The sequence below is a fragment of the Panthera uncia genome, assembly GCF_023721935.1.
Source record: "Panthera uncia isolate 11264 chromosome B2 unlocalized genomic scaffold, Puncia_PCG_1.0 HiC_scaffold_24, whole genome shotgun sequence".
NCBI lineage: Eukaryota > Metazoa > Chordata > Mammalia > Carnivora > Felidae > Panthera > Panthera uncia.
The window spans coordinates 12678090-12695048 of record NW_026057580.1 but is presented as its reverse complement, the minus strand read 5'-3'; the positions used below and the strand labels follow the sequence as shown (position 1 = coordinate 12695048).

At 50.9% G+C, this 16959-nt stretch overlaps 2 protein-coding genes across 3 annotated transcripts; one reads left to right on the top strand and one right to left on the bottom strand.

Moving 5' to 3' along the window:
• The first annotated feature begins 329 nt into the window (after nt 1-329).
• Nucleotides 330-3768, top strand: SLC35B2 (solute carrier family 35 member B2). Of its 2 annotated transcripts, XM_049652807.1 has the most exons (4): nt 330-426; nt 951-1144; nt 1339-1493; nt 2214-3768. In XM_049652807.1, exons 1-4 carry the CDS (start codon nt 416-418, stop codon nt 3150-3152), a joined length of 1299 nt encoding a protein of 432 aa, XP_049508764.1. In that variant the 5' UTR covers nt 330-415; the 3' UTR covers nt 3153-3768. The 2 variants fall into 2 exon arrangements, with proteins under 2 accessions (XP_049508764.1, XP_049508765.1); XM_049652808.1 differs by lacking the exons at nt 330-426; nt 1339-1493 and having other exon boundaries at nt 1064-1144.
• Nucleotides 3769-4019: 251 nt separating this feature from the next.
• Nucleotides 4020-10031, bottom strand: HSP90AB1 (heat shock protein 90 alpha family class B member 1). Its single transcript, XM_049652780.1, has 12 exons — nt 9920-10031; nt 8329-8475; nt 7684-7890; nt 7430-7589; nt 7156-7289; nt 6741-7049; nt 6152-6317; nt 5779-5969; nt 5524-5671; nt 5132-5400; nt 4515-4848; nt 4020-4394 (listed from the first exon to the last, which is right to left on the bottom strand). Exons 2-12 carry the CDS (start codon nt 8473-8475, stop codon nt 4285-4287), a joined length of 2175 nt encoding a protein of 724 aa, XP_049508737.1. The 5' UTR covers nt 9920-10031; the 3' UTR covers nt 4020-4284.
• Between the last annotated feature and the right edge of the window lie 6928 nt (nt 10032-16959).

The window sequence follows — 16959 nt, the reverse complement described above, 5'->3', positions numbered from 1 at the left end:
GGAAGGGGTGGCGCAAGAGGAAGTGCTTGGGACGCACGACGTCAATGTCCCTGTCCCAAGAGGGCAGGGGCACCACTACCTCCCGGGTTGGTTGTGTGGACTAAGGGCGATGACGAAGCGGGGTGCGGGTGTACGGCCTGGGGGCTCCCCGCCCTGGGCGGCCCAGCTCCCGGATACCGGGCCGCGTCTCCCTCCGGGCCGCGCGGGGGCGCTGTGGCCCGCCGGCGGCCCGGGGCGCTGCCTGGTCGCGGCTGGGGGCGGAGGGGCGGCCGCGGGGAGGGAGGCGGGAAGAGCGCGGCACTTCCGCTAGCCGCTCGCTCGCCGGCCGCTCCTGGAGGCGGCAGCGGGAGCGGAGGGACCGCGCGGCCCGGGGACCGCATTCCCCGGCCCCCCTCCGCCCCACGCGGCCCGGACCATGGACGCCAGGTGGGGGGGCTAGGGGAGCGGCGGGCCCACGTGACCGAGCCCCCGGGCCACGTGACTGCCGCTGCTGGGCACGGAGGGGCCGGGTGGGGTCCCAGCTGCCCGGCGGCAGGCCCGCGTAGCGGAGCCCGGGGCCGGCGGGGAGGGGGGACGCGGCGTGAACTGGACTTGTCCTCCTTGCGAGGGTCCGGGAGTGTCGGGCGGAGGAGTTGGGAACCCTGGCGCTCCGGGATCCTGGAGGGCGGGGTGGGAGGAGGGGGCGCCGCCTGTAGCCCGAACGGCCGGCCAGCGCTGGAGGGAACAGAGGGAACCTGTGTGGCCAGAGGGGCGGGTCCGCCCCCGAGGAGGGAGGGAGCCCCGCCTGGCCCGCGCCGGCCCCCCCCAGGAGAGAGAGAGGCTCTTTGTCCGGGCTGGGCTGCAGCTGAGGGGGGCGGGGAGACTCCGGGCCCTTCTCCAGTATAGTCCCCTCCGGAGGGCCGAGTGGATGAGGAACGGCACCCTAATCCTTACGTCCGCTGTCCCCGCAGGTGGTGGGCAGTGGTGGTGCTGGCTGCGCTCCCCTCCCTGGGGGCAGGTGGGGAGACCCCCGAAGCCCCTCCAGAGTCATGGACGCAGCTGTGGTTTTTCCGCTTTTTGGTGAATGCTGCTGGCTATGCCAGCTTTATGGTACCTGGCTACCTGCTGGTGCAGTACTTCAAGCGGAAGAACTACCTGGAGACAGGTGTGTGTGCCGAAAGGGTGGGGAAGCGTGCCAGGTCCCTATTATGAGTGCTGACCAGCAGTCCAGATTGGGTTGTGGCTTGGGAAGGGAGGGAGGGATGCCTGCAGGCCTGACAGCAGGGCCGCTGGCTGCTCTGGGCAAGAGGAGGTGCTGGGGAGAATACTGGCTCTTGACCTTGGTTGCCTGTTTTTTAGGCCGGGGTCTCTGCTTTCCCCTGGTGAAAACTTGTGTGTTTGGCCATGAGCCCAAGGCCTCTGACGAGGTTCCTCTGGCTTCCCGGACCGAGCCGGCAGAGACCACTCCCACTTGGCAGGCCCTGAAGCTGCTCTTCTGCGCCGCGGGGCTCCAGGTAGGTAGGCAGGCTCTGCCTCTCTTCCTGGGTTGGACCCCAGGACAGGTACGGTGTGGAACCAAAGTTTTCACCCTGCCAGCCCCCCGCGGTTTGCTGGCTGTGTTAACATGGCCCCCTCTTCCAGGGGGCGCATAGTACCACCATCTTAGAGGTGGTCGGGATAACCACTGTCTTGTCTTTCCCCCTTCCTCTTGCCCTCTTGTGTGATTTCTCCTGTGCCGTTACTACCCTTCCCCCTGCAGTGATGTCTCATATACTGCTAACCCACTGATCAAAGTTTGGGGAAGCCACGCAGTCCTCCCCCCACTACTGCATGTGACAGGGAGCGAAGATACGGAGTTCTTGGCACTTCAGAGCGGGCACTACTAGTCCTACACGTGCCGCACAGGTGTCCAGTCTTACTCCCCAAATCCACTGAGGATAGACAGGAGGCTACATGGGATGGAGTCTGCTTTAACTACCCTCCTGTGGGGCAGACAGGGTCTGGGCATGCCTAAAGCCTCTGTCATCGTTTCACACACACTTGATCCTTCAGAGGTGAATCCAGGCTCTGGAGGGGAGAGGAAACTTCTGGTTATTACAGAGGGACCAACATACGTATGCTGTCCTTTGAATCATCTAGACCTTTTCTGAGGAAGAGGGAGGTCGAAATCTTTCGGGCCACCTTCTCCTCCTCTTACCTTCTCGGTCCTCGTTCCTCCCCGCCCCTCCCTCCAGGTGTCCTACCTGACTTGGGGAGTGCTGCAGGAGAGAGTGATGACCCGCAGCTATGGGGCTACTGCCACCTCGCCAGGTGAGCGCTTCACGGACTCCCAGTTCCTGGTGCTGATGAACCGGGTGCTGGCCCTGCTGGTGGCTGGCCTCTGCTGCATCCTCTGTAAGCAGCCCCGGCACGGAGCACCCATGTACCGGTACTCCTTTGCCAGCCTGTCAAACGTGCTCAGCAGCTGGTGTCAGTATGAAGCTCTCAAGTTCGTCAGCTTTCCCACCCAGGTGCTGGCCAAGGCCTCTAAGGTGATCCCTGTCATGCTGATGGGAAAGTTGGTGTCTCGGCGCAGCTACGAACACTGGGAATACCTGACGGCCGGCCTCATCTCCATCGGGGTCAGCATGTTCCTGCTGTCCAGCGGACCGGAGCCCCGCAGCTCCCCGGCCACCACCCTGTCCGGCCTCATCCTGCTGGCAGGCTACATCGCCTTTGACAGCTTCACCTCAAACTGGCAGGATGCCCTGTTTGCCTATAAGATGTCTTCGGTGCAGATGATGTTTGGGGTCAATTTCTTCTCCTGCCTCTTCACGGTGGGCTCCCTGCTAGAGCAGGGGGCCCTCCTGGAGGGGACCCGCTTCATGGGGCGACACAGTGAATTTGCTGCGCATGCCCTTCTGCTCTCAGTCTGCTCTGCATGCGGCCAGCTCTTCATCTTCTACACCATCGGGCAGTTCGGGGCCGCCGTCTTCACCATCATCATGACCCTCCGCCAGGCCTTCGCCATCCTCCTCTCCTGCCTCCTCTATGGCCACACAGTCACTGTGGTGGGGGGTCTGGGGGTGGCTGTGGTCTTTGCTGCCCTCCTCCTCAGAGTCTATGCCCGGGGCCGACTAAAGCAACGGGGAAAGAAGGCTGTGCCTGTCGAGTCCCCTGTGCAGAAAGTTTGAGGGGCCTGAGAGATGAAGTCCAACAAGAACCTCACCGTACCAGTTTTCCTCTCCTACTGTAACTTTTGAGGCGGCTGGCTCAAGGTCAGAATGCAGGCTTTTAGTATCACAAACCAGCTCTGCAGGTTGGGGTTGAGTCCGGGAGTCAGCCTTCCCCTTTGCCTTAAGTCACCCGTCCTCCAGTAGGGATTCTTCTGAGCCCCAAGGTAGAGGACCTTCCTCAATGGGTGGGAGGGGCTTGCTGAGAAGGCAGAAGCACCTTCTAAGGCCCCTCTCAAAATTCCCTGAAGTCTTGCCCTGTGGGCTCTGCCACCAACACACTTGTGCTTGTCCCCTACCTTGAATGGCCCACCCGTGCAGACTCCCTCCCAGAGACCTATGGAACTTACTCTGGTGAGAAAAGCACAAGTGTTGTAGGCTCCAAGTGCTGCTTTCCCGGGAGTCCCTGAAAGACGGTGCTGTGCTGGGGGAGAAGGATAGGAGAGCCCTACCCAGCACCACCACCCTCTGCTCCTGGATCCCCAGGCTCTGCTCCAAGAGCCCATTGCAGGTTTTGGTACTTTGGAAATGTTAACTTTTTGCTCTAATTTTATTTTATTAAATTAAATTGCTGCAATGGTCTCGAGTCCCGTGTTTTCGTTGACGGAAATATGTGCTTTAGGAAGGGGACAGAGTATCACATGCTGGTTTGTGGCTACCCTTTAGAGTCTGTTGGGGGACTTCAGAACTGCTAGATGGTTACAAGTGACTTTAGCTTTCAATGTACCAGAGTAACCAATTACCAGGATGAAAGCAGGTACAACTTGGAATAGGAAAGCAAAAGAAACTCAGAAGGCACCAGATCCACTTTACAAGGGAAAGCAGAACTGTATAAAACTGTATTTTCTTTATTTTGCATACTTTAACTTCAGAACAAAATAAACAAAAAACCACAGTACACATCCAAACCCCTCATCAAATATAGGAAGGGATAGGCCTGAGGCCCTTGTATCCTGCCTCAGACAAAGACAGGAGGGGGAAAAAAAACAAAACACTAGACATCAGCAGAAGGAACCAGGTGAACCGAGGCCACTCAGGGCTGCTGGGAAGCCATGGGGACACTATACAGAGGGCACAGGTCTGCAGGTAGAAACTAATCTACTTCTTCCATGCGGGACGCATCCTCATCACCCTCAAGGGGAGGGATCTCATCAGGAACAGCAGCACTGGGTTCCTCTGCAGTTACTTCGTCTTCGTCAATACCTGTTAAGTAGGAAAGAATGCCACGTGAATGTCAACCCGAATACCATTAAGTCAAATCTGTCCCTCACAGACTAGTTTACCCAACTCCTAGCCACACACTGGTGTAACAAAGATACTCACCCAGGCCTAGCTTGATCATGCGGTAAATTCGGTTGGAGTGGGTCTGGGGATCCTCCAGTGAGAAGCCAGAAGAGAGCAGTGCAGTTTCAAACAGGAGCACCACCAGGTCCTTGACAGCCTTGTCATTCTTGTCCGCCTCTGCCTTCTGCCGTAGTGTCTCCACAATGGGGTGGTCAGGATTAATCTCCAGGTGCTTTTTGGCCATCATATAACCCATTGTAGAGTTGTCCCGAAGTGCCTGGGCTTTCATGATCCGCTCCATGTTGGCCGTCCAGCCGTAGGTGCTCGTCACAATGCAGCAGGGTGAAGACACTAGCCTGTTTGAGATGGTCACCTGTGGATAATGACAAAAACTTGTGTTTATGTTAAATCTGATCACCATTTCCAAGCTAAGATGATGGTATGTTAAGTTCTATTCTCAGAAGAAACACTTCATCGTTCCCAAATATTTATAAAAATACCAACCCACCTGCCTGGTAAAAGCAGCGAAACGGGAAAGAAAGAAGCTCTGCACAAATCAGGCAACCTAAAACTACTAACTGTGTAGCACCACAAGATTCTGAGGGAAACAGCTCTAAAGCATTTACAAACTACATCCTAGTCCCAGAACTGCTTACCTTCTCAACCTTCTTATCCAGTATTTCTTTCATAAGTTTGCAGAGGTTCTCAAACTTGGCCTTGCTCTCTTCCATTTTCTTTTTCTCCTCTTCATCCTCAGGTAGCTCCAGGCCCTCCTTGGTAACGGAGACGAGACTCTTCCCATCAAACTCCTTGAGCTGCTGCACGCAGTACTCATCGATGGGCTCAGTCATATACACTACCTCGAAGCCCCGCTTCCGCACCCGCTCCACAAAAGCGGAGTTGGCAACCTGCTCTTTGCTCTCGCCTGCAGGGTTGAGAGAGACTCAGGGATCAGAATGCCGCCTACCAGTTCCCAGGTATTCCCAAATGTCCTCCCTATTTCCTTATACCCCCATGAGGCTTTGATCAGACCCAGGCTCCAACATACCAGTGATGTAATAGATGGACTTCTGGGTCTCCTTCATGCGAGAGACATACTCCGAAAGAGAAGTCATCTCATCTCCAGACTGGGAGGTGTGATAACGCAGCAGCTCAGAAAGACGACGCCGATTAGTGGAGTCCTCATGGATTCCAAGCTTCAAAGGTGGAAAGAAAACGATCTTACTTGTAAATAATCTGTTACTCTCTAGGTGAATGAAAAAAACCCTCCATCTTAATAAGTAAGCATTTGCTACTTCCGTACCTTCAAGTTTTTAGAGAATGCCTCATAGAATTTCTTATAGTTCTCCTTGTCTTCTGCCAGTTCAGAGAAGAGCTCAAGGCACTTCTTTACGATGTTTTTGCGAATGACCTTCAAGATTTTGCTCTGCTGGAGCATTTCTCGGGAGATGTTTAGGGGCAAGTCCTCAGAGTCCACCACACCACGGATGAAATCTGCAATCAGGAAGAAAATGGGAGTTACTGTAGACAGGGTCATCTAAGTTCAACAGGATCCACTTTCTCACTGAACCCGATTTCAAAAAAAAAAAAAAAAAAAAAAAAAAGACAAAACCTCCGTTTCCTGAGCACTATAGGACTTTACCCAACCAACTACATTCGGCCAAAAGGACACTCACTGAGATACTCCGGTATCAACTCATCACAGCTGTCCATGATAAACACACGGCGGACATAGAGCTTAATGTTGTTCTTTTTCTTCTTGTTCTCAAAAAGGTCAAAAGGAGCCCGACGGGGGATGAACAGCAATGCCCTGAATTCCAGCTGACCTTCCACAGAGAAGTGCTGAAAGAAATTCAAAGTAAGCCAGTAGTGTATTTCAAGATACACCTTTAAGTCCCAACATCACATCATTCACTGAATTGTCTGGAACAGAGATCTTCCCTAAGCACTGATGACAGAACAGACATCATAGGACCTCTTTTGAAAAAATTAAACTCCTATGCCCCAAACTGATCCACAATGGTACTGCTATGTATAATCCTGGGATCAATGAGTTAACAGTCCTATCAGGAACCTGCCACAGAGACAAAGTGAGGTCACTGAGATGTCCTTTCTTTACCCTAAAAGGGTCATCAACAAGTGAAAGGACATGGATCCACGGCATTCAGTTCCCACCACCAAACAGTTGGGCAAGTTCCATGGTCTACTACCAGCAACGCCGTTCTGCCTGCTCTTCCTATTCAATCAACATGCAAGGCTTCTCACCTTGACTGCCAAGTGGTCCTCCCAGTCATTCGTAAGGCTCTTGTAAAACTCTCCATATTCCTCCTGGGTGATGTCGTCAGGGTTTCTGGTCCAAATGGGCTTGGTCTTGTTCAGTTCTTCCTGATCAATGTATTTCTCCTTAATCTTCTTCGTTTTCTTCTTCTTGTCCTTCCCACTATCATCCTCCTCATCTGAGCCCACATCTTCAATCTTGGGCTTCTCCTCATCATCTTTATCTTCCTCTTCTTTCTCACCTTTCTCCTCCTCTGCCTCATCGTCACTGATTTCTTTCTCTCGTTCCTTCTCCAGCTAAAGTACAAAAGACAGTAGTTCCAGACTTCAGAAACCAAAACGGGGACCTTGGAACTCCCCGAAAGAGCAGACATACACGTGAGGAGTACCAGTCCATACTCACATAAAGAGTGATGGGATAGCCTATGAACTGCGAGTGCTTCTTCACCACTTCTTTGACACGTCTCTCCTCTAAGTATTCTGTCTGGTCTTCTTTAAGATGGAGGATCACTTTGGTGCCCCGACCAATGGGCTCACCTAGGAGTTAATCAGAGTATAAAAAATGAAGCTAAATGCAGACCTGTCATCAACGACTCCACAGGTAACACCCTCAAGATCTCCATTACAGGTTTCCCCAGAATTCTAACCCAGACAACCTAATAGGAAAGCCGTCTTACCATGGTCTGCACGTACAGTGAAGGAGCCCCCAGCAGAAGACTCCCAGGCGTACTGCTCATCATCGTTGTGCTTTGTGATAACAACCACTTTCTCTGCCACCAGATAAGCAGAATAAAAGCCAACACCAAATTGTCCAATCATGGAGATGTCTGCACCAGCCTGCCAGGAAATTTTACAAACAAGTTTAAAACAAAACAGCAAACCAAACATCCACAAAAATGGATGGCGTGCACCTAGCTGAAATACCACATACCTGGAGAGCCTCCATGAATGCTTTAGTGCCCGACTTGGCAATGGTTCCCAAATTATTTATGAGATCGGCTTTGGTCATGCCAATGCCGGTGTCCACTAGAGTCAGAGTGCGTTCCTGGGGGTTGGGGATGATGTCAATTTTGAGCTCTTTACCACTGTCCAACTTGGAAGGGTCTGTCAGGCTCTCATACCGAATCTTGTCCAAGGCCTGAAAACACAAATCTCATTTTTACAATTCTGCTTCCTAAAAGCCCAGCTCTTCGTCCAAAACAATACTACTTTTTACTCCCAAATAGCATCAATTTTGATTACCCACTCCCAAACTTGGCGTGTAAGAGCCACATACAGTTGGGGCACCTGACTCTTGATTTTGGCTCAGGTCATGATCTCAGTTTGTGGGTTCAAGCCCCGTGTGTTGGGCTCCAGGCTGACTGCTCAGAGCCTGCTTGGGATTCTCCCTCTCTCTGCCCCTCCCTCACTCTCAAAATAAAACTTAGAACACAAAAAGAACCATTTACAGTTACAATAACCCATCTACCCACATCAACGTTTTTAGAATAGCAGCCCCACAAAATACCAAACCGCGCTTCTCTTTTCCGGAGTGCTGAAAACAAAAACCACAAATGAAGCTGCCCACACCACTCACATCAGAAGCGTTACTGATCAACTCCCGAAGGAAAATTTCCTTGTTGGAATAAAAGGTATTGATGATGAGGGACATGAGTTGGGCAATTTCTGCCTGGAAGGCAAATGTCTCCACCTCCTCCTCTCCATGGTGCACTTCCTCAGGCATCTAAAATGAGAACAATCAAGAATTACAAAAGAACTGGATGGCTCCACATTTAACACTTCAAGTTCACCACGGTCACAGCGGAAGACTCAAAGAGACTTAGTCCAAGCTGTTTTAATCCAGGTAATGAACATATTCCTCAAAAACCGTAGCGCCTTTTCTTTAAAGACTTCTCTTAGTGGGAATCCAACTTAGAAAGAAAAATAAAAAGCTGCTTCACCACAATACACAAGGTCAAGCTTTTTGAAAAGGTATTTTGAAACCAAACTGCTCTTAACTGATCCGTGGGACCCAAAACCTCAGCATCACCTGGTAGCCTGTTCAAAATGCAGATACTGGGCCCAACCCAAGAATAGGAATAACAACTCCAGGTAACCCAAACTCAGGTGAAGGAGAAAACCACCTACTACGTTTCCACCACCTTTTTTGTTACAAAATCCAATAGCCCAAGATGAGCGATTTCATGTTAAATGGCCAGTAATCCGGAATTGGCTCTCTTCAATTGAGAATCTCCCACATCAAAAGCTCACGTGGGATTGCTGCCTCACAGGATAGAAGATAACCCGAGAGACCGGTGGATACCCGCCCAAGAGGCTAAGACAAAGAACGGATAAAGCACCCCTCAACACATGTGGCTACAATATAGAACGAAACCAAACACAACTAAGATGGTGGCCGTAGACGGCTGAGCAGACCCTCGTCACTGCCGGACATGCGTTGGCCAGGGCCACGCGAGGAGGGGGCGCCACCGCGCAGCCTCCCTTCGCCCCAGCATCCGGGCACCAGGGCGGGGCGCCGGGCTCCAGAAGCTTCCAGAACAATCTCAGCTCTCTGGGAGGGGCGGGGGAGGAAAGGGCCCATGAATCTTCCAGAGCCTGCCCCCTCCTCTCCCCTCCCCCTCACCGGGACTGCAGAAAAGCTCTGGAAAGAAAGAACGGCGGGCCAGAGCCGGCCGTAATCGTTCCTTGCCGAAGAACCTCACATAAAGGAATAGAAAGCCCTGGAAAAATGCGTCCCACGGAAGAGATGGCAAAGCCAGGCCAGCACCAGGCTGTGCTGAGTCACGTCCAGCGCGCACACCCACCACCCTTGGGGACCCTCCGGCGCCCCGTAGCCGCGTCCGGAAGTGGAGGGGCAAACATGGCAGCGTCCCGGGCCGGCGCGGACACCACGTGCAGCTGCCCACTACCCCAAGCCCACTCCGCGGCCCACCTCCCCCCACGGCTAGTTGCCGTCTGAGGGAAACGCCGCACCAAAGCACGGATGAAAAAACTAGCCCAACTCTCGAGAGCCCTGTCCCATCCACACCCCCCAAAAATTCTGAGTTGACCTATCCCAAGACCGCTCCAACACGACAAAATCTAGGCTTTGAAAAGGAAACGATGGACGAAAGCAACACGTAAGGACAATCCAATCAGAAACACCTGAAAAGAACCAATGACCTTACCTTCAAGGAGAAGAGCTGTAAGCACTACAGACCACGGTGAGCAGGGACTAAGTCCGGCTCAAAATCCGCAACAAGGCTGCGCGGGGGTGACTCAAGAGAGCGGCTGTTCGCCCCCAGTGGCCCTATATACGGCGAAGCACAGACCAGCTGCCCGTCCCCGAATCCCTCCGCCTTAAAGGAGGATGCGGGTCAGCCCGGCACCTGCCGCTGCCCGCCCACCTTGACGTCATGGTCCAAAATAGGGGAGGGGGCGGGGAAGGGCGGAAGCAACCGGTCTCAGTCTCCGCCCTGAGAGCACGCGCAAGTACCGCTTTTCGTGGCCGCATCTCCGCACTGCCAAGGCTCGACCACCGTCTAAGAACTAGAGATTGAGAATGCTCACATGACATAAACGAGGGATCTAGTGGCGAGGATCCCACTGACCTCCCTATAAACCCCTAATACAGGCGCCTCCACACATAAGTGTCCTGGCCAAGAGGAATACCAAAAAAGGTGGATAGAAAGGCCAACCACTCCGACCTCGACTCCCAGGTTCGACTTCCTTGCTAGAATCTGCCCTACACATGCCTACAGCCCAATAAGGGAAAAGGGCTTTCCTTAGGGACAGTGCAGAATTCGAGATCTAACTTCACGCAGCCCCGGGAGCCCGGTCCTCCCTCGGGGAGGGGAAAGAGCCAGCGCTTTGCAGCGGGGCGTGGCTCCTGGTGGGGAGGGGGGTGGGAAGGGCGCCGGCTCGGGCTAGCAGTGGGACTCTTTGCCCGCGCCCGGCGGAAGGAGCGACGACGGCGGTACTGCGATTACTTCCAGCAGTTTCCAGACCCGCCTTGGCGGTACCGCCCCCACCCCGCCCCTTTCCTCCAGGCTCCGCCCCGCCCTCTGCGGCCTGGTCCTGTCTCTGCAGCTGCTTGTGTTACCCTCTAGGAATCGGCCGGGGTCCCCGGGGAGCAGGGGGTGGGCTGTCTCAATCTTATTTACCGTCTAAAGCCGCTGGCGGGACCCTATTATCCACCTGCCAGGCCCAGCTAGCTCGGCACTCCCTCGGGAGTGGGATGGAGCAAAAAGGGAGTGATTGACCTTCCCCCAATCCCTTCCCCATCAATCACATAGCACAGGGCTGTTGGGGCGGCTGTGCTGACGCGCCTTCAGCGAGCGGAGACTGGGGACGACTTGGCCACCGGGGGGACCCTCCCCAACTCCTGCAGTCGCCCACGTGTGTAGAACACAGAGACATGCGTCTCCCCAGCGTGAGCATATCGAGCTGTTTTCTCAATCTGGTTTCGTTTCTGGCCCTCTTCGCTCCTGCAGCTGCCAGACCAGAGGAGCAGAGGGTCTCCAGGGACCCCTGCAGGGTGGCAGGGGCTCCTGGAGGGCGCTTGAAGACGCTTCCCAGAGAGCAGCCCGTTGAAGGCTGCCAGAAATTGTTCCTCTTCAGATGTGGCGCCGGAGCTCCCAAGCCGTTAGCCTGCCCAGGGAGCTGTGGGACGCCATACTTCGCTTGGCTCTACCCCTTTTGTGTGCCCTTCAGATGGAAAGCTGTCCTTGTCTATCCAAGGCCTCATCTTGGAATCCTGTTGGGCCCACAGCCCCTCCGGAAGAGAATGGCCACTTCCTGCTCTGTGACATTGTAGGTGTCCATCAACTGCTTTCTTGGCCCACTGTGTCGCCGCTGGAATACTGGGGAGGGGTTCCTCCCCTACCTCACCCCCACCCCCAGCCCCACAGCCCTCCCTCATCAGCCCTGGTGCCCCATCTTCCTTCCTTTGTATTTTCTTTATGTGTTGAATTCCGAAGGATAAAGGATCTTTGCTTTCCTCATCCTTGCCCCAGGCTTAGCACCACCCCAATTGTATTTTTCCTTGCTCTTCTTTCCTTCCTTGTGGAGTGTGAGAAGCCGGTGGCTGGGAGAAGTTAATGGGTTTGGGAAGGGGTGTGGGTGCTGCTCCCCAAAATGCCCCAGGATTCTCTGTTCCTGATCTAAATCTCAAACCAAGAGTGTCCTCCCTCAATATACCTTCTTTTCCTCTGGGCAGAAGGGCTCTAGCTAATGAAACATCTCCCTAGTTGACAAAAAGCATTCACACCATTTCACCATCCTGTGAAGAGGTAAAAGCGAGTCTCCACATTCTATGAACTGGGGAAGCAAGGCTTCAATGAGGACAGTGAGCTCAGAGCCTGTGTTGCACTAACCCTTGCTCCCTGCTCCAGGAATGGAGTGGGGATGCTGTCTCCCCTCCCAGGACCCAAGTCCAAAGCAGAGCAGAAATCACATGCTGATCAGTATTAGGACCAGAGACTCCTAGCGGGTCTCCTAATGGGACAATCTCAAATCTTCCACTAGCACAGAATTTCTGGAAGTCTTCTCTTCTGGAAGCCTTCTCCTACTCACTGACACTAACTTAAGCTCCCACAGTGAGTGCCCGGGGATGCAAAAATGCATAAACAAGACGGAGGTTTCAGTCCACAGGGCGCTGTGGCAGGCAGCTCAGCCTGGGGAAGGGGCAGGCTTAGGGCCAAGACTAGTCAGCCCATGACACAGGTCTATTCCCGGAAGAGGGAAAAGCATGGAAAGGCACAGCCCTGACAGAAGGACCATAGCCTAGGAGCCCCTGAAGGAGGCGGAAGAGCAAAAAGTAGCCCTGCAGGCAGGGTTCAGGTCACAGAGGGCCACGAATGCCATGTTAAGATGCTCTGACCTTAACTTAGAGTGTAGGAAGCCATGGAGGCTGTCAAAGCTTAAAACCCTCTAGATCTCCGGAGTCCTATTCTCAGGAGCACTTGCAATGCCTATTGCTCCCAAGATACCCTTTATTCCTGACCAGGCCTCAAAGACCCAGCCCAACCTTCTGTCGTTGGAGGGTAGCCAGTTGAAGCAAGAGTTGACCAACTGTAGCCTGCAGCTGGTGGGCCTGTTGCTTGCTTTTAGATGGCTTATGGGTGAGAATGGTTTTTACATTTTTTTAATTGTGGAAAAAATCAACAGAAAGATACTGTTTTGGCCTGTGAAAAGTACGTGAAATTCGGATGTGTGTTCATAAAGTTTTACTGAAACATAGCCACCCTTGTTTGCATGTTGTCTTTGGCTGCTTTTATGCCGCAGTGGCAGAGTTGATGGTGTGGCAGAGACCATAGAGCATGCGAAGTCTAAAATATTTACTCTCTTACCTTTTACGGAGAAGACTTACAGACCCCTAATCTAGCCTAAATCGAAGTGGGGTCTTGGAGGATGCACAGAGACTTAGCTGCTGCTCAGACTAGGAATTCTCCCAATTAGGCTGTGCCACTGGCCTTTCAGGGGGATCAGGGAGGCCAATGAGGGTTGCTAAGAGGCAGTAGATGAATCAAGCAACCAAAGGCATCGGGACATCAGAGGTTGTATACGAGTGAGGGGTAGCTCTGGATCCTTAACTCCCAGAACAAACTGGCTTCCCGAACTCAGTGGCTGCCAGATGTGTCCTGTCAGTTCTGGTTCTTTCCAGTTCCATGACGCTTATAATCTCTGAACTCCGGCAGGGGTGGGGGGGAGTGGGGAATACCCTAAACTGACATCCTCACAGGCCAATGGACCTGATGTTTAGAGATGTGGGACAATTGAGCCAGTCTGCATGACCAGCCTGGGCCCCACCTCTTTGCCTCAGTTTCCACATCCTGTTGGGACATGAGAAATCTCACAACTCTCACCCACTTGATTGTTAGTACTATGCTTTTTGTTTGTTTTTTTGTTTTTTGTTTTTGATGCAATGGCAATGGAAAATTTCCTTCATTTTGTTTCCTGAAGAGTTTGAAAAGCAATTGACTTTTGTTTATTGGTCCTACAACTTGGTAAACTACCTTATTAATTCTTAATTTGTCTGGTTTTTTTTTTTTTATTTATTCATTTTGAGAGGGGGGAGGGACAGAGAGAGAGAGAGAGAGAGAGAGAGAGAGAGAACACCAAGCAGGCTCTGCACTGTCAGCACAGAACCCGACATGGGGCTTGAACTCACGATCTGTGAGATCATGACCTGAGCAGAAACCAAGAGCCAGAATCTTAGCCGACTGAGCCACCCAGGCGCCCCTGTTTTTTGTTTTTTAAGTACAACCCTATCTATCATCTGAGAACAATGACAGTTTGCAATCTCCCTTTCTAATCTTGTATCTCTTATTTCTTGTTATACTGCACCAGCTAAAACCTGCAAGACAATGATGAGTGGAAACAGTGATTCTGGGCATCCCTATCTCATTTCTGATCAGGAAAGGAATGCTTTTAATATTTCACCATTGAGCACAATACTCTTTCTATTCCTAAGTTGTTATAACTTTTAATTGGAACAAGTATCTGATTATTTTCCTGCATCTATTGAGACTGTTGTTTTAAAAAAATTCCCTTTGCACGGGGTGCCTGGGTGGCTCAGTTGGTTGGGTGTCTGATTCTTGATCTTAGCTCATGGTCTTGCAGTTCGTGGGTTCAAGACCCACCCTGAGCACACATGCCGGCAGTGTGGATTCTGCTTGGGGTTCCAATCTCTCTCTGACTCTCCCCTGCTCTCTCTCTCTCAAAATAAATAAATAAACTTAAAAAAAATTCCCTATGGGGTGGTGCCTGGGTGGCTCAGTCGGTTAAGCATCTGACTCTTGATATAGGCTCAGATCATGATCTCACGGGTTTGTGGGACTGAGCCCCGCTCGGGCTCTGTGCTGATAGTATGGAGCCTGCTTGGGATTCTCTCTTCTCCTTCTCTGCCCTTCCCCTTGCTTGCATTCCCTTGCTCTCTCTCAAAATAAATAAACACTTAAACATTTTTAAAAAAATTAAAAATTCCCTGTATTTACATGTTTAATTAATTAACAGGCTCAATAATATTAAACAGAACTAGTCTATTTATTTAAAATTTTGATGAACTCACCTATAAAATAGACTGAGTCTATTGTTTTCTGTATGGTAACATTTTTTTTTTGTAATGGACAAACTATTTTTTTAATGTTTATTTTTGAGAGAGAGAGAAACAGAGTAAGAGCAGGGGTGGGGCAGAGAGAGAGAGGGAGACACAGAATCTGAGGTGTCAGCACAAAGTCCGAAGTGGGGCTGGAACTCACAAACCACAAGATCATGACCTGAGCTGAAGTCAGACACTTAACCAACTAAGCCACCCTGGTGCCCCTGTATGGAACCATTTTAACTAAGGACTCAACTTTTTTTTAAAGATCTTACTTTATTATTGTTTCTCTAAGATTTCATTTTGCTGTAATCCCTGCACCCAATGTGGGGCTGGAACTCACGACCCCGAGATCAAGAGTCATATGCTACATTGACTAAGCCAGTGGCACCCCTCCATTTAAATGATATAGGACTATTCAGGTTTTCTACCTCTCTGAGTCAATTTTTCTGGATGTTTCTTGAAAGCTTTATTATGGCATACTCTTTTCTTTGATGATCTTTTCAATCTCTATTCTATCTAAAGTATGTCTTCTTTTTTATCCCTAAAATTGTTTCTCATGTCTTATCCCTTTTTTCTCATGATGAGTTTCACTAGAGATTTGTCTATTTTACTTATATTAATGTTCATATATTTGTTTTCTGCTTCTTCAGTTTCTTTACTTTCTTTCTTAAATTTCCACTAAATTTTTTATTATTTCTTTCTTTGGTTTGGTTTTGTTCTTTTTGTATTAGCTTTAATATTTAGCACATTAAATTACAGACTTTCCCCTTTTTTGACATAAGAATTTAAGGCTACAGATTTATCTTCAAGTACCATTTTAGCTATATCCCATGTTTCCGTATATAGTATTTTTATTATAATTCAGTTTTAAGCATTTTCTGACTCCCCTTATGGTATCTTCATTGATCAGCTTAAAAGCATTTAACATACTCTTTTGTATTTGAGATTTCTTTTGAAATGTGGTTAATATGTGTAAAAGTCCCATGTATGCTTGAAAAAAATATATGTTATCTAGTTGTTGGATAAAAGTCTAAATATGTTAAATCTATTAAGTCAAGCCAGTTAATTGTGCTGCTCAAAGCAAACAAACAAACAAACAAACAAACAAAAACACTTGGAGACTCCCCAGGACATAGTTTGGAGAAGGCAGAAGTCAAAAGTGGGGAGATCATACAAGGGTAGGGAAAAGGCAGGTGTTCACATTTTCCGAGGTAGAATGATGGAATATGGGGGCTGAAGGCACAGGAGGAAGACCACTCTGGATAGAAGGGGGTCAAGAATCTGTTTTAGGCATGGTATGGGGCACCAATGAGAGAATGTCCAGGAGACAGAGGCTGATTGATGGTTGAAGTCACGGGCAAGAACAAAATTTCTCAGGGGAGTGTGGTGGAAAAGGCCAGAAGTTATGATCTAAGCCAGTCTGAAATAGTAAATAGGGCATTTTTGGTAACGTACTCTATTAATACACATATGCATGTGTCTTGCCTCTCTGAGGGCCTAGTATTGGTGACCTGAGGGGTGTGACTGAGTCCTGCCTTTGTTAACCCCAAATTGTCTGTAGTCCTCCTGATGCCCACCAGGTGTCCCTTTTTGTCTTGGGTGTTGTTCAGTATTCCCAGGTCCCTTTGAATAAGAGGGTAAAACTTGGGGTGCCTCGGTGGCTCAGTCGGCTAAACATCGGTTAATCATCTCACAGTTTGTAAGATCGAGCCCCTTGTCCAGCTCCATGCTGACAGTGCAGAGCCTGCTTGGGATTCTCTGCTTCTCTCTCTCTCTCTCTCTCTCTGCCACTCCTGGCCTTCCCCTCCCCCCGCCCGCTGCTCAAGCGCGTGCGCACACACACATTGTCTCTCTCTCTCTCTCAAAATAAATAAACATTAAAAAAAATAAAAAGGTAAAACTTAACCCTGAATCAAGAGTAGATTTCAGGCCAGGGAAGGTGAGGGGGCGGGGTCCACCACAAACAACCCTGACCTACTTAACTGTTCTGCCTGCCACCTGTCCTGCCCCAGGCACAAGGCACTCTCCAAGAGGCAGTTCTCACCTGACTGGATTTCTGGGCCTGGTGCCTGCACCAGGTAAGGGATTGGCAGGACTGTGGTAGCACGACTGGGTGATGAAGAA

Excerpts from the sequence above, each read along its gene's own strand:
- SLC35B2 (XM_049652807.1), top strand. Across the intron at positions 1,145-1,338 it reads GAAGAACTACCTGGAGACAG|GCCGGGGTCTCTGCTTTCCC; the intron begins GTGTGTGTGCCG and ends CCTGTTTTTTAG. Across the intron at positions 1,494-2,213 it reads TCTGCGCCGCGGGGCTCCAG|GTGTCCTACCTGACTTGGGG; the intron begins GTAGGTAGGCAG and ends CCCTCCCTCCAG.
- HSP90AB1 (XM_049652780.1), bottom strand. The coding sequence starts at position 8,475 with ATGCCTGAGGAAGTGCACCATGGAGAGGAGGAGGTGGAGACATTTGCC. Across the intron at positions 7,891-8,328 it reads TGATCAGTAACGCTTCTGAT|GCCTTGGACAAGATTCGGTA; the intron begins GTGAGTGGTGTG and ends TTGTGTTTTCAG. Across the intron at positions 7,590-7,683 it reads CATTCATGGAGGCTCTCCAG|GCTGGTGCAGACATCTCCAT; the intron begins GTATGTGGTATT and ends ATTTCCTGGCAG.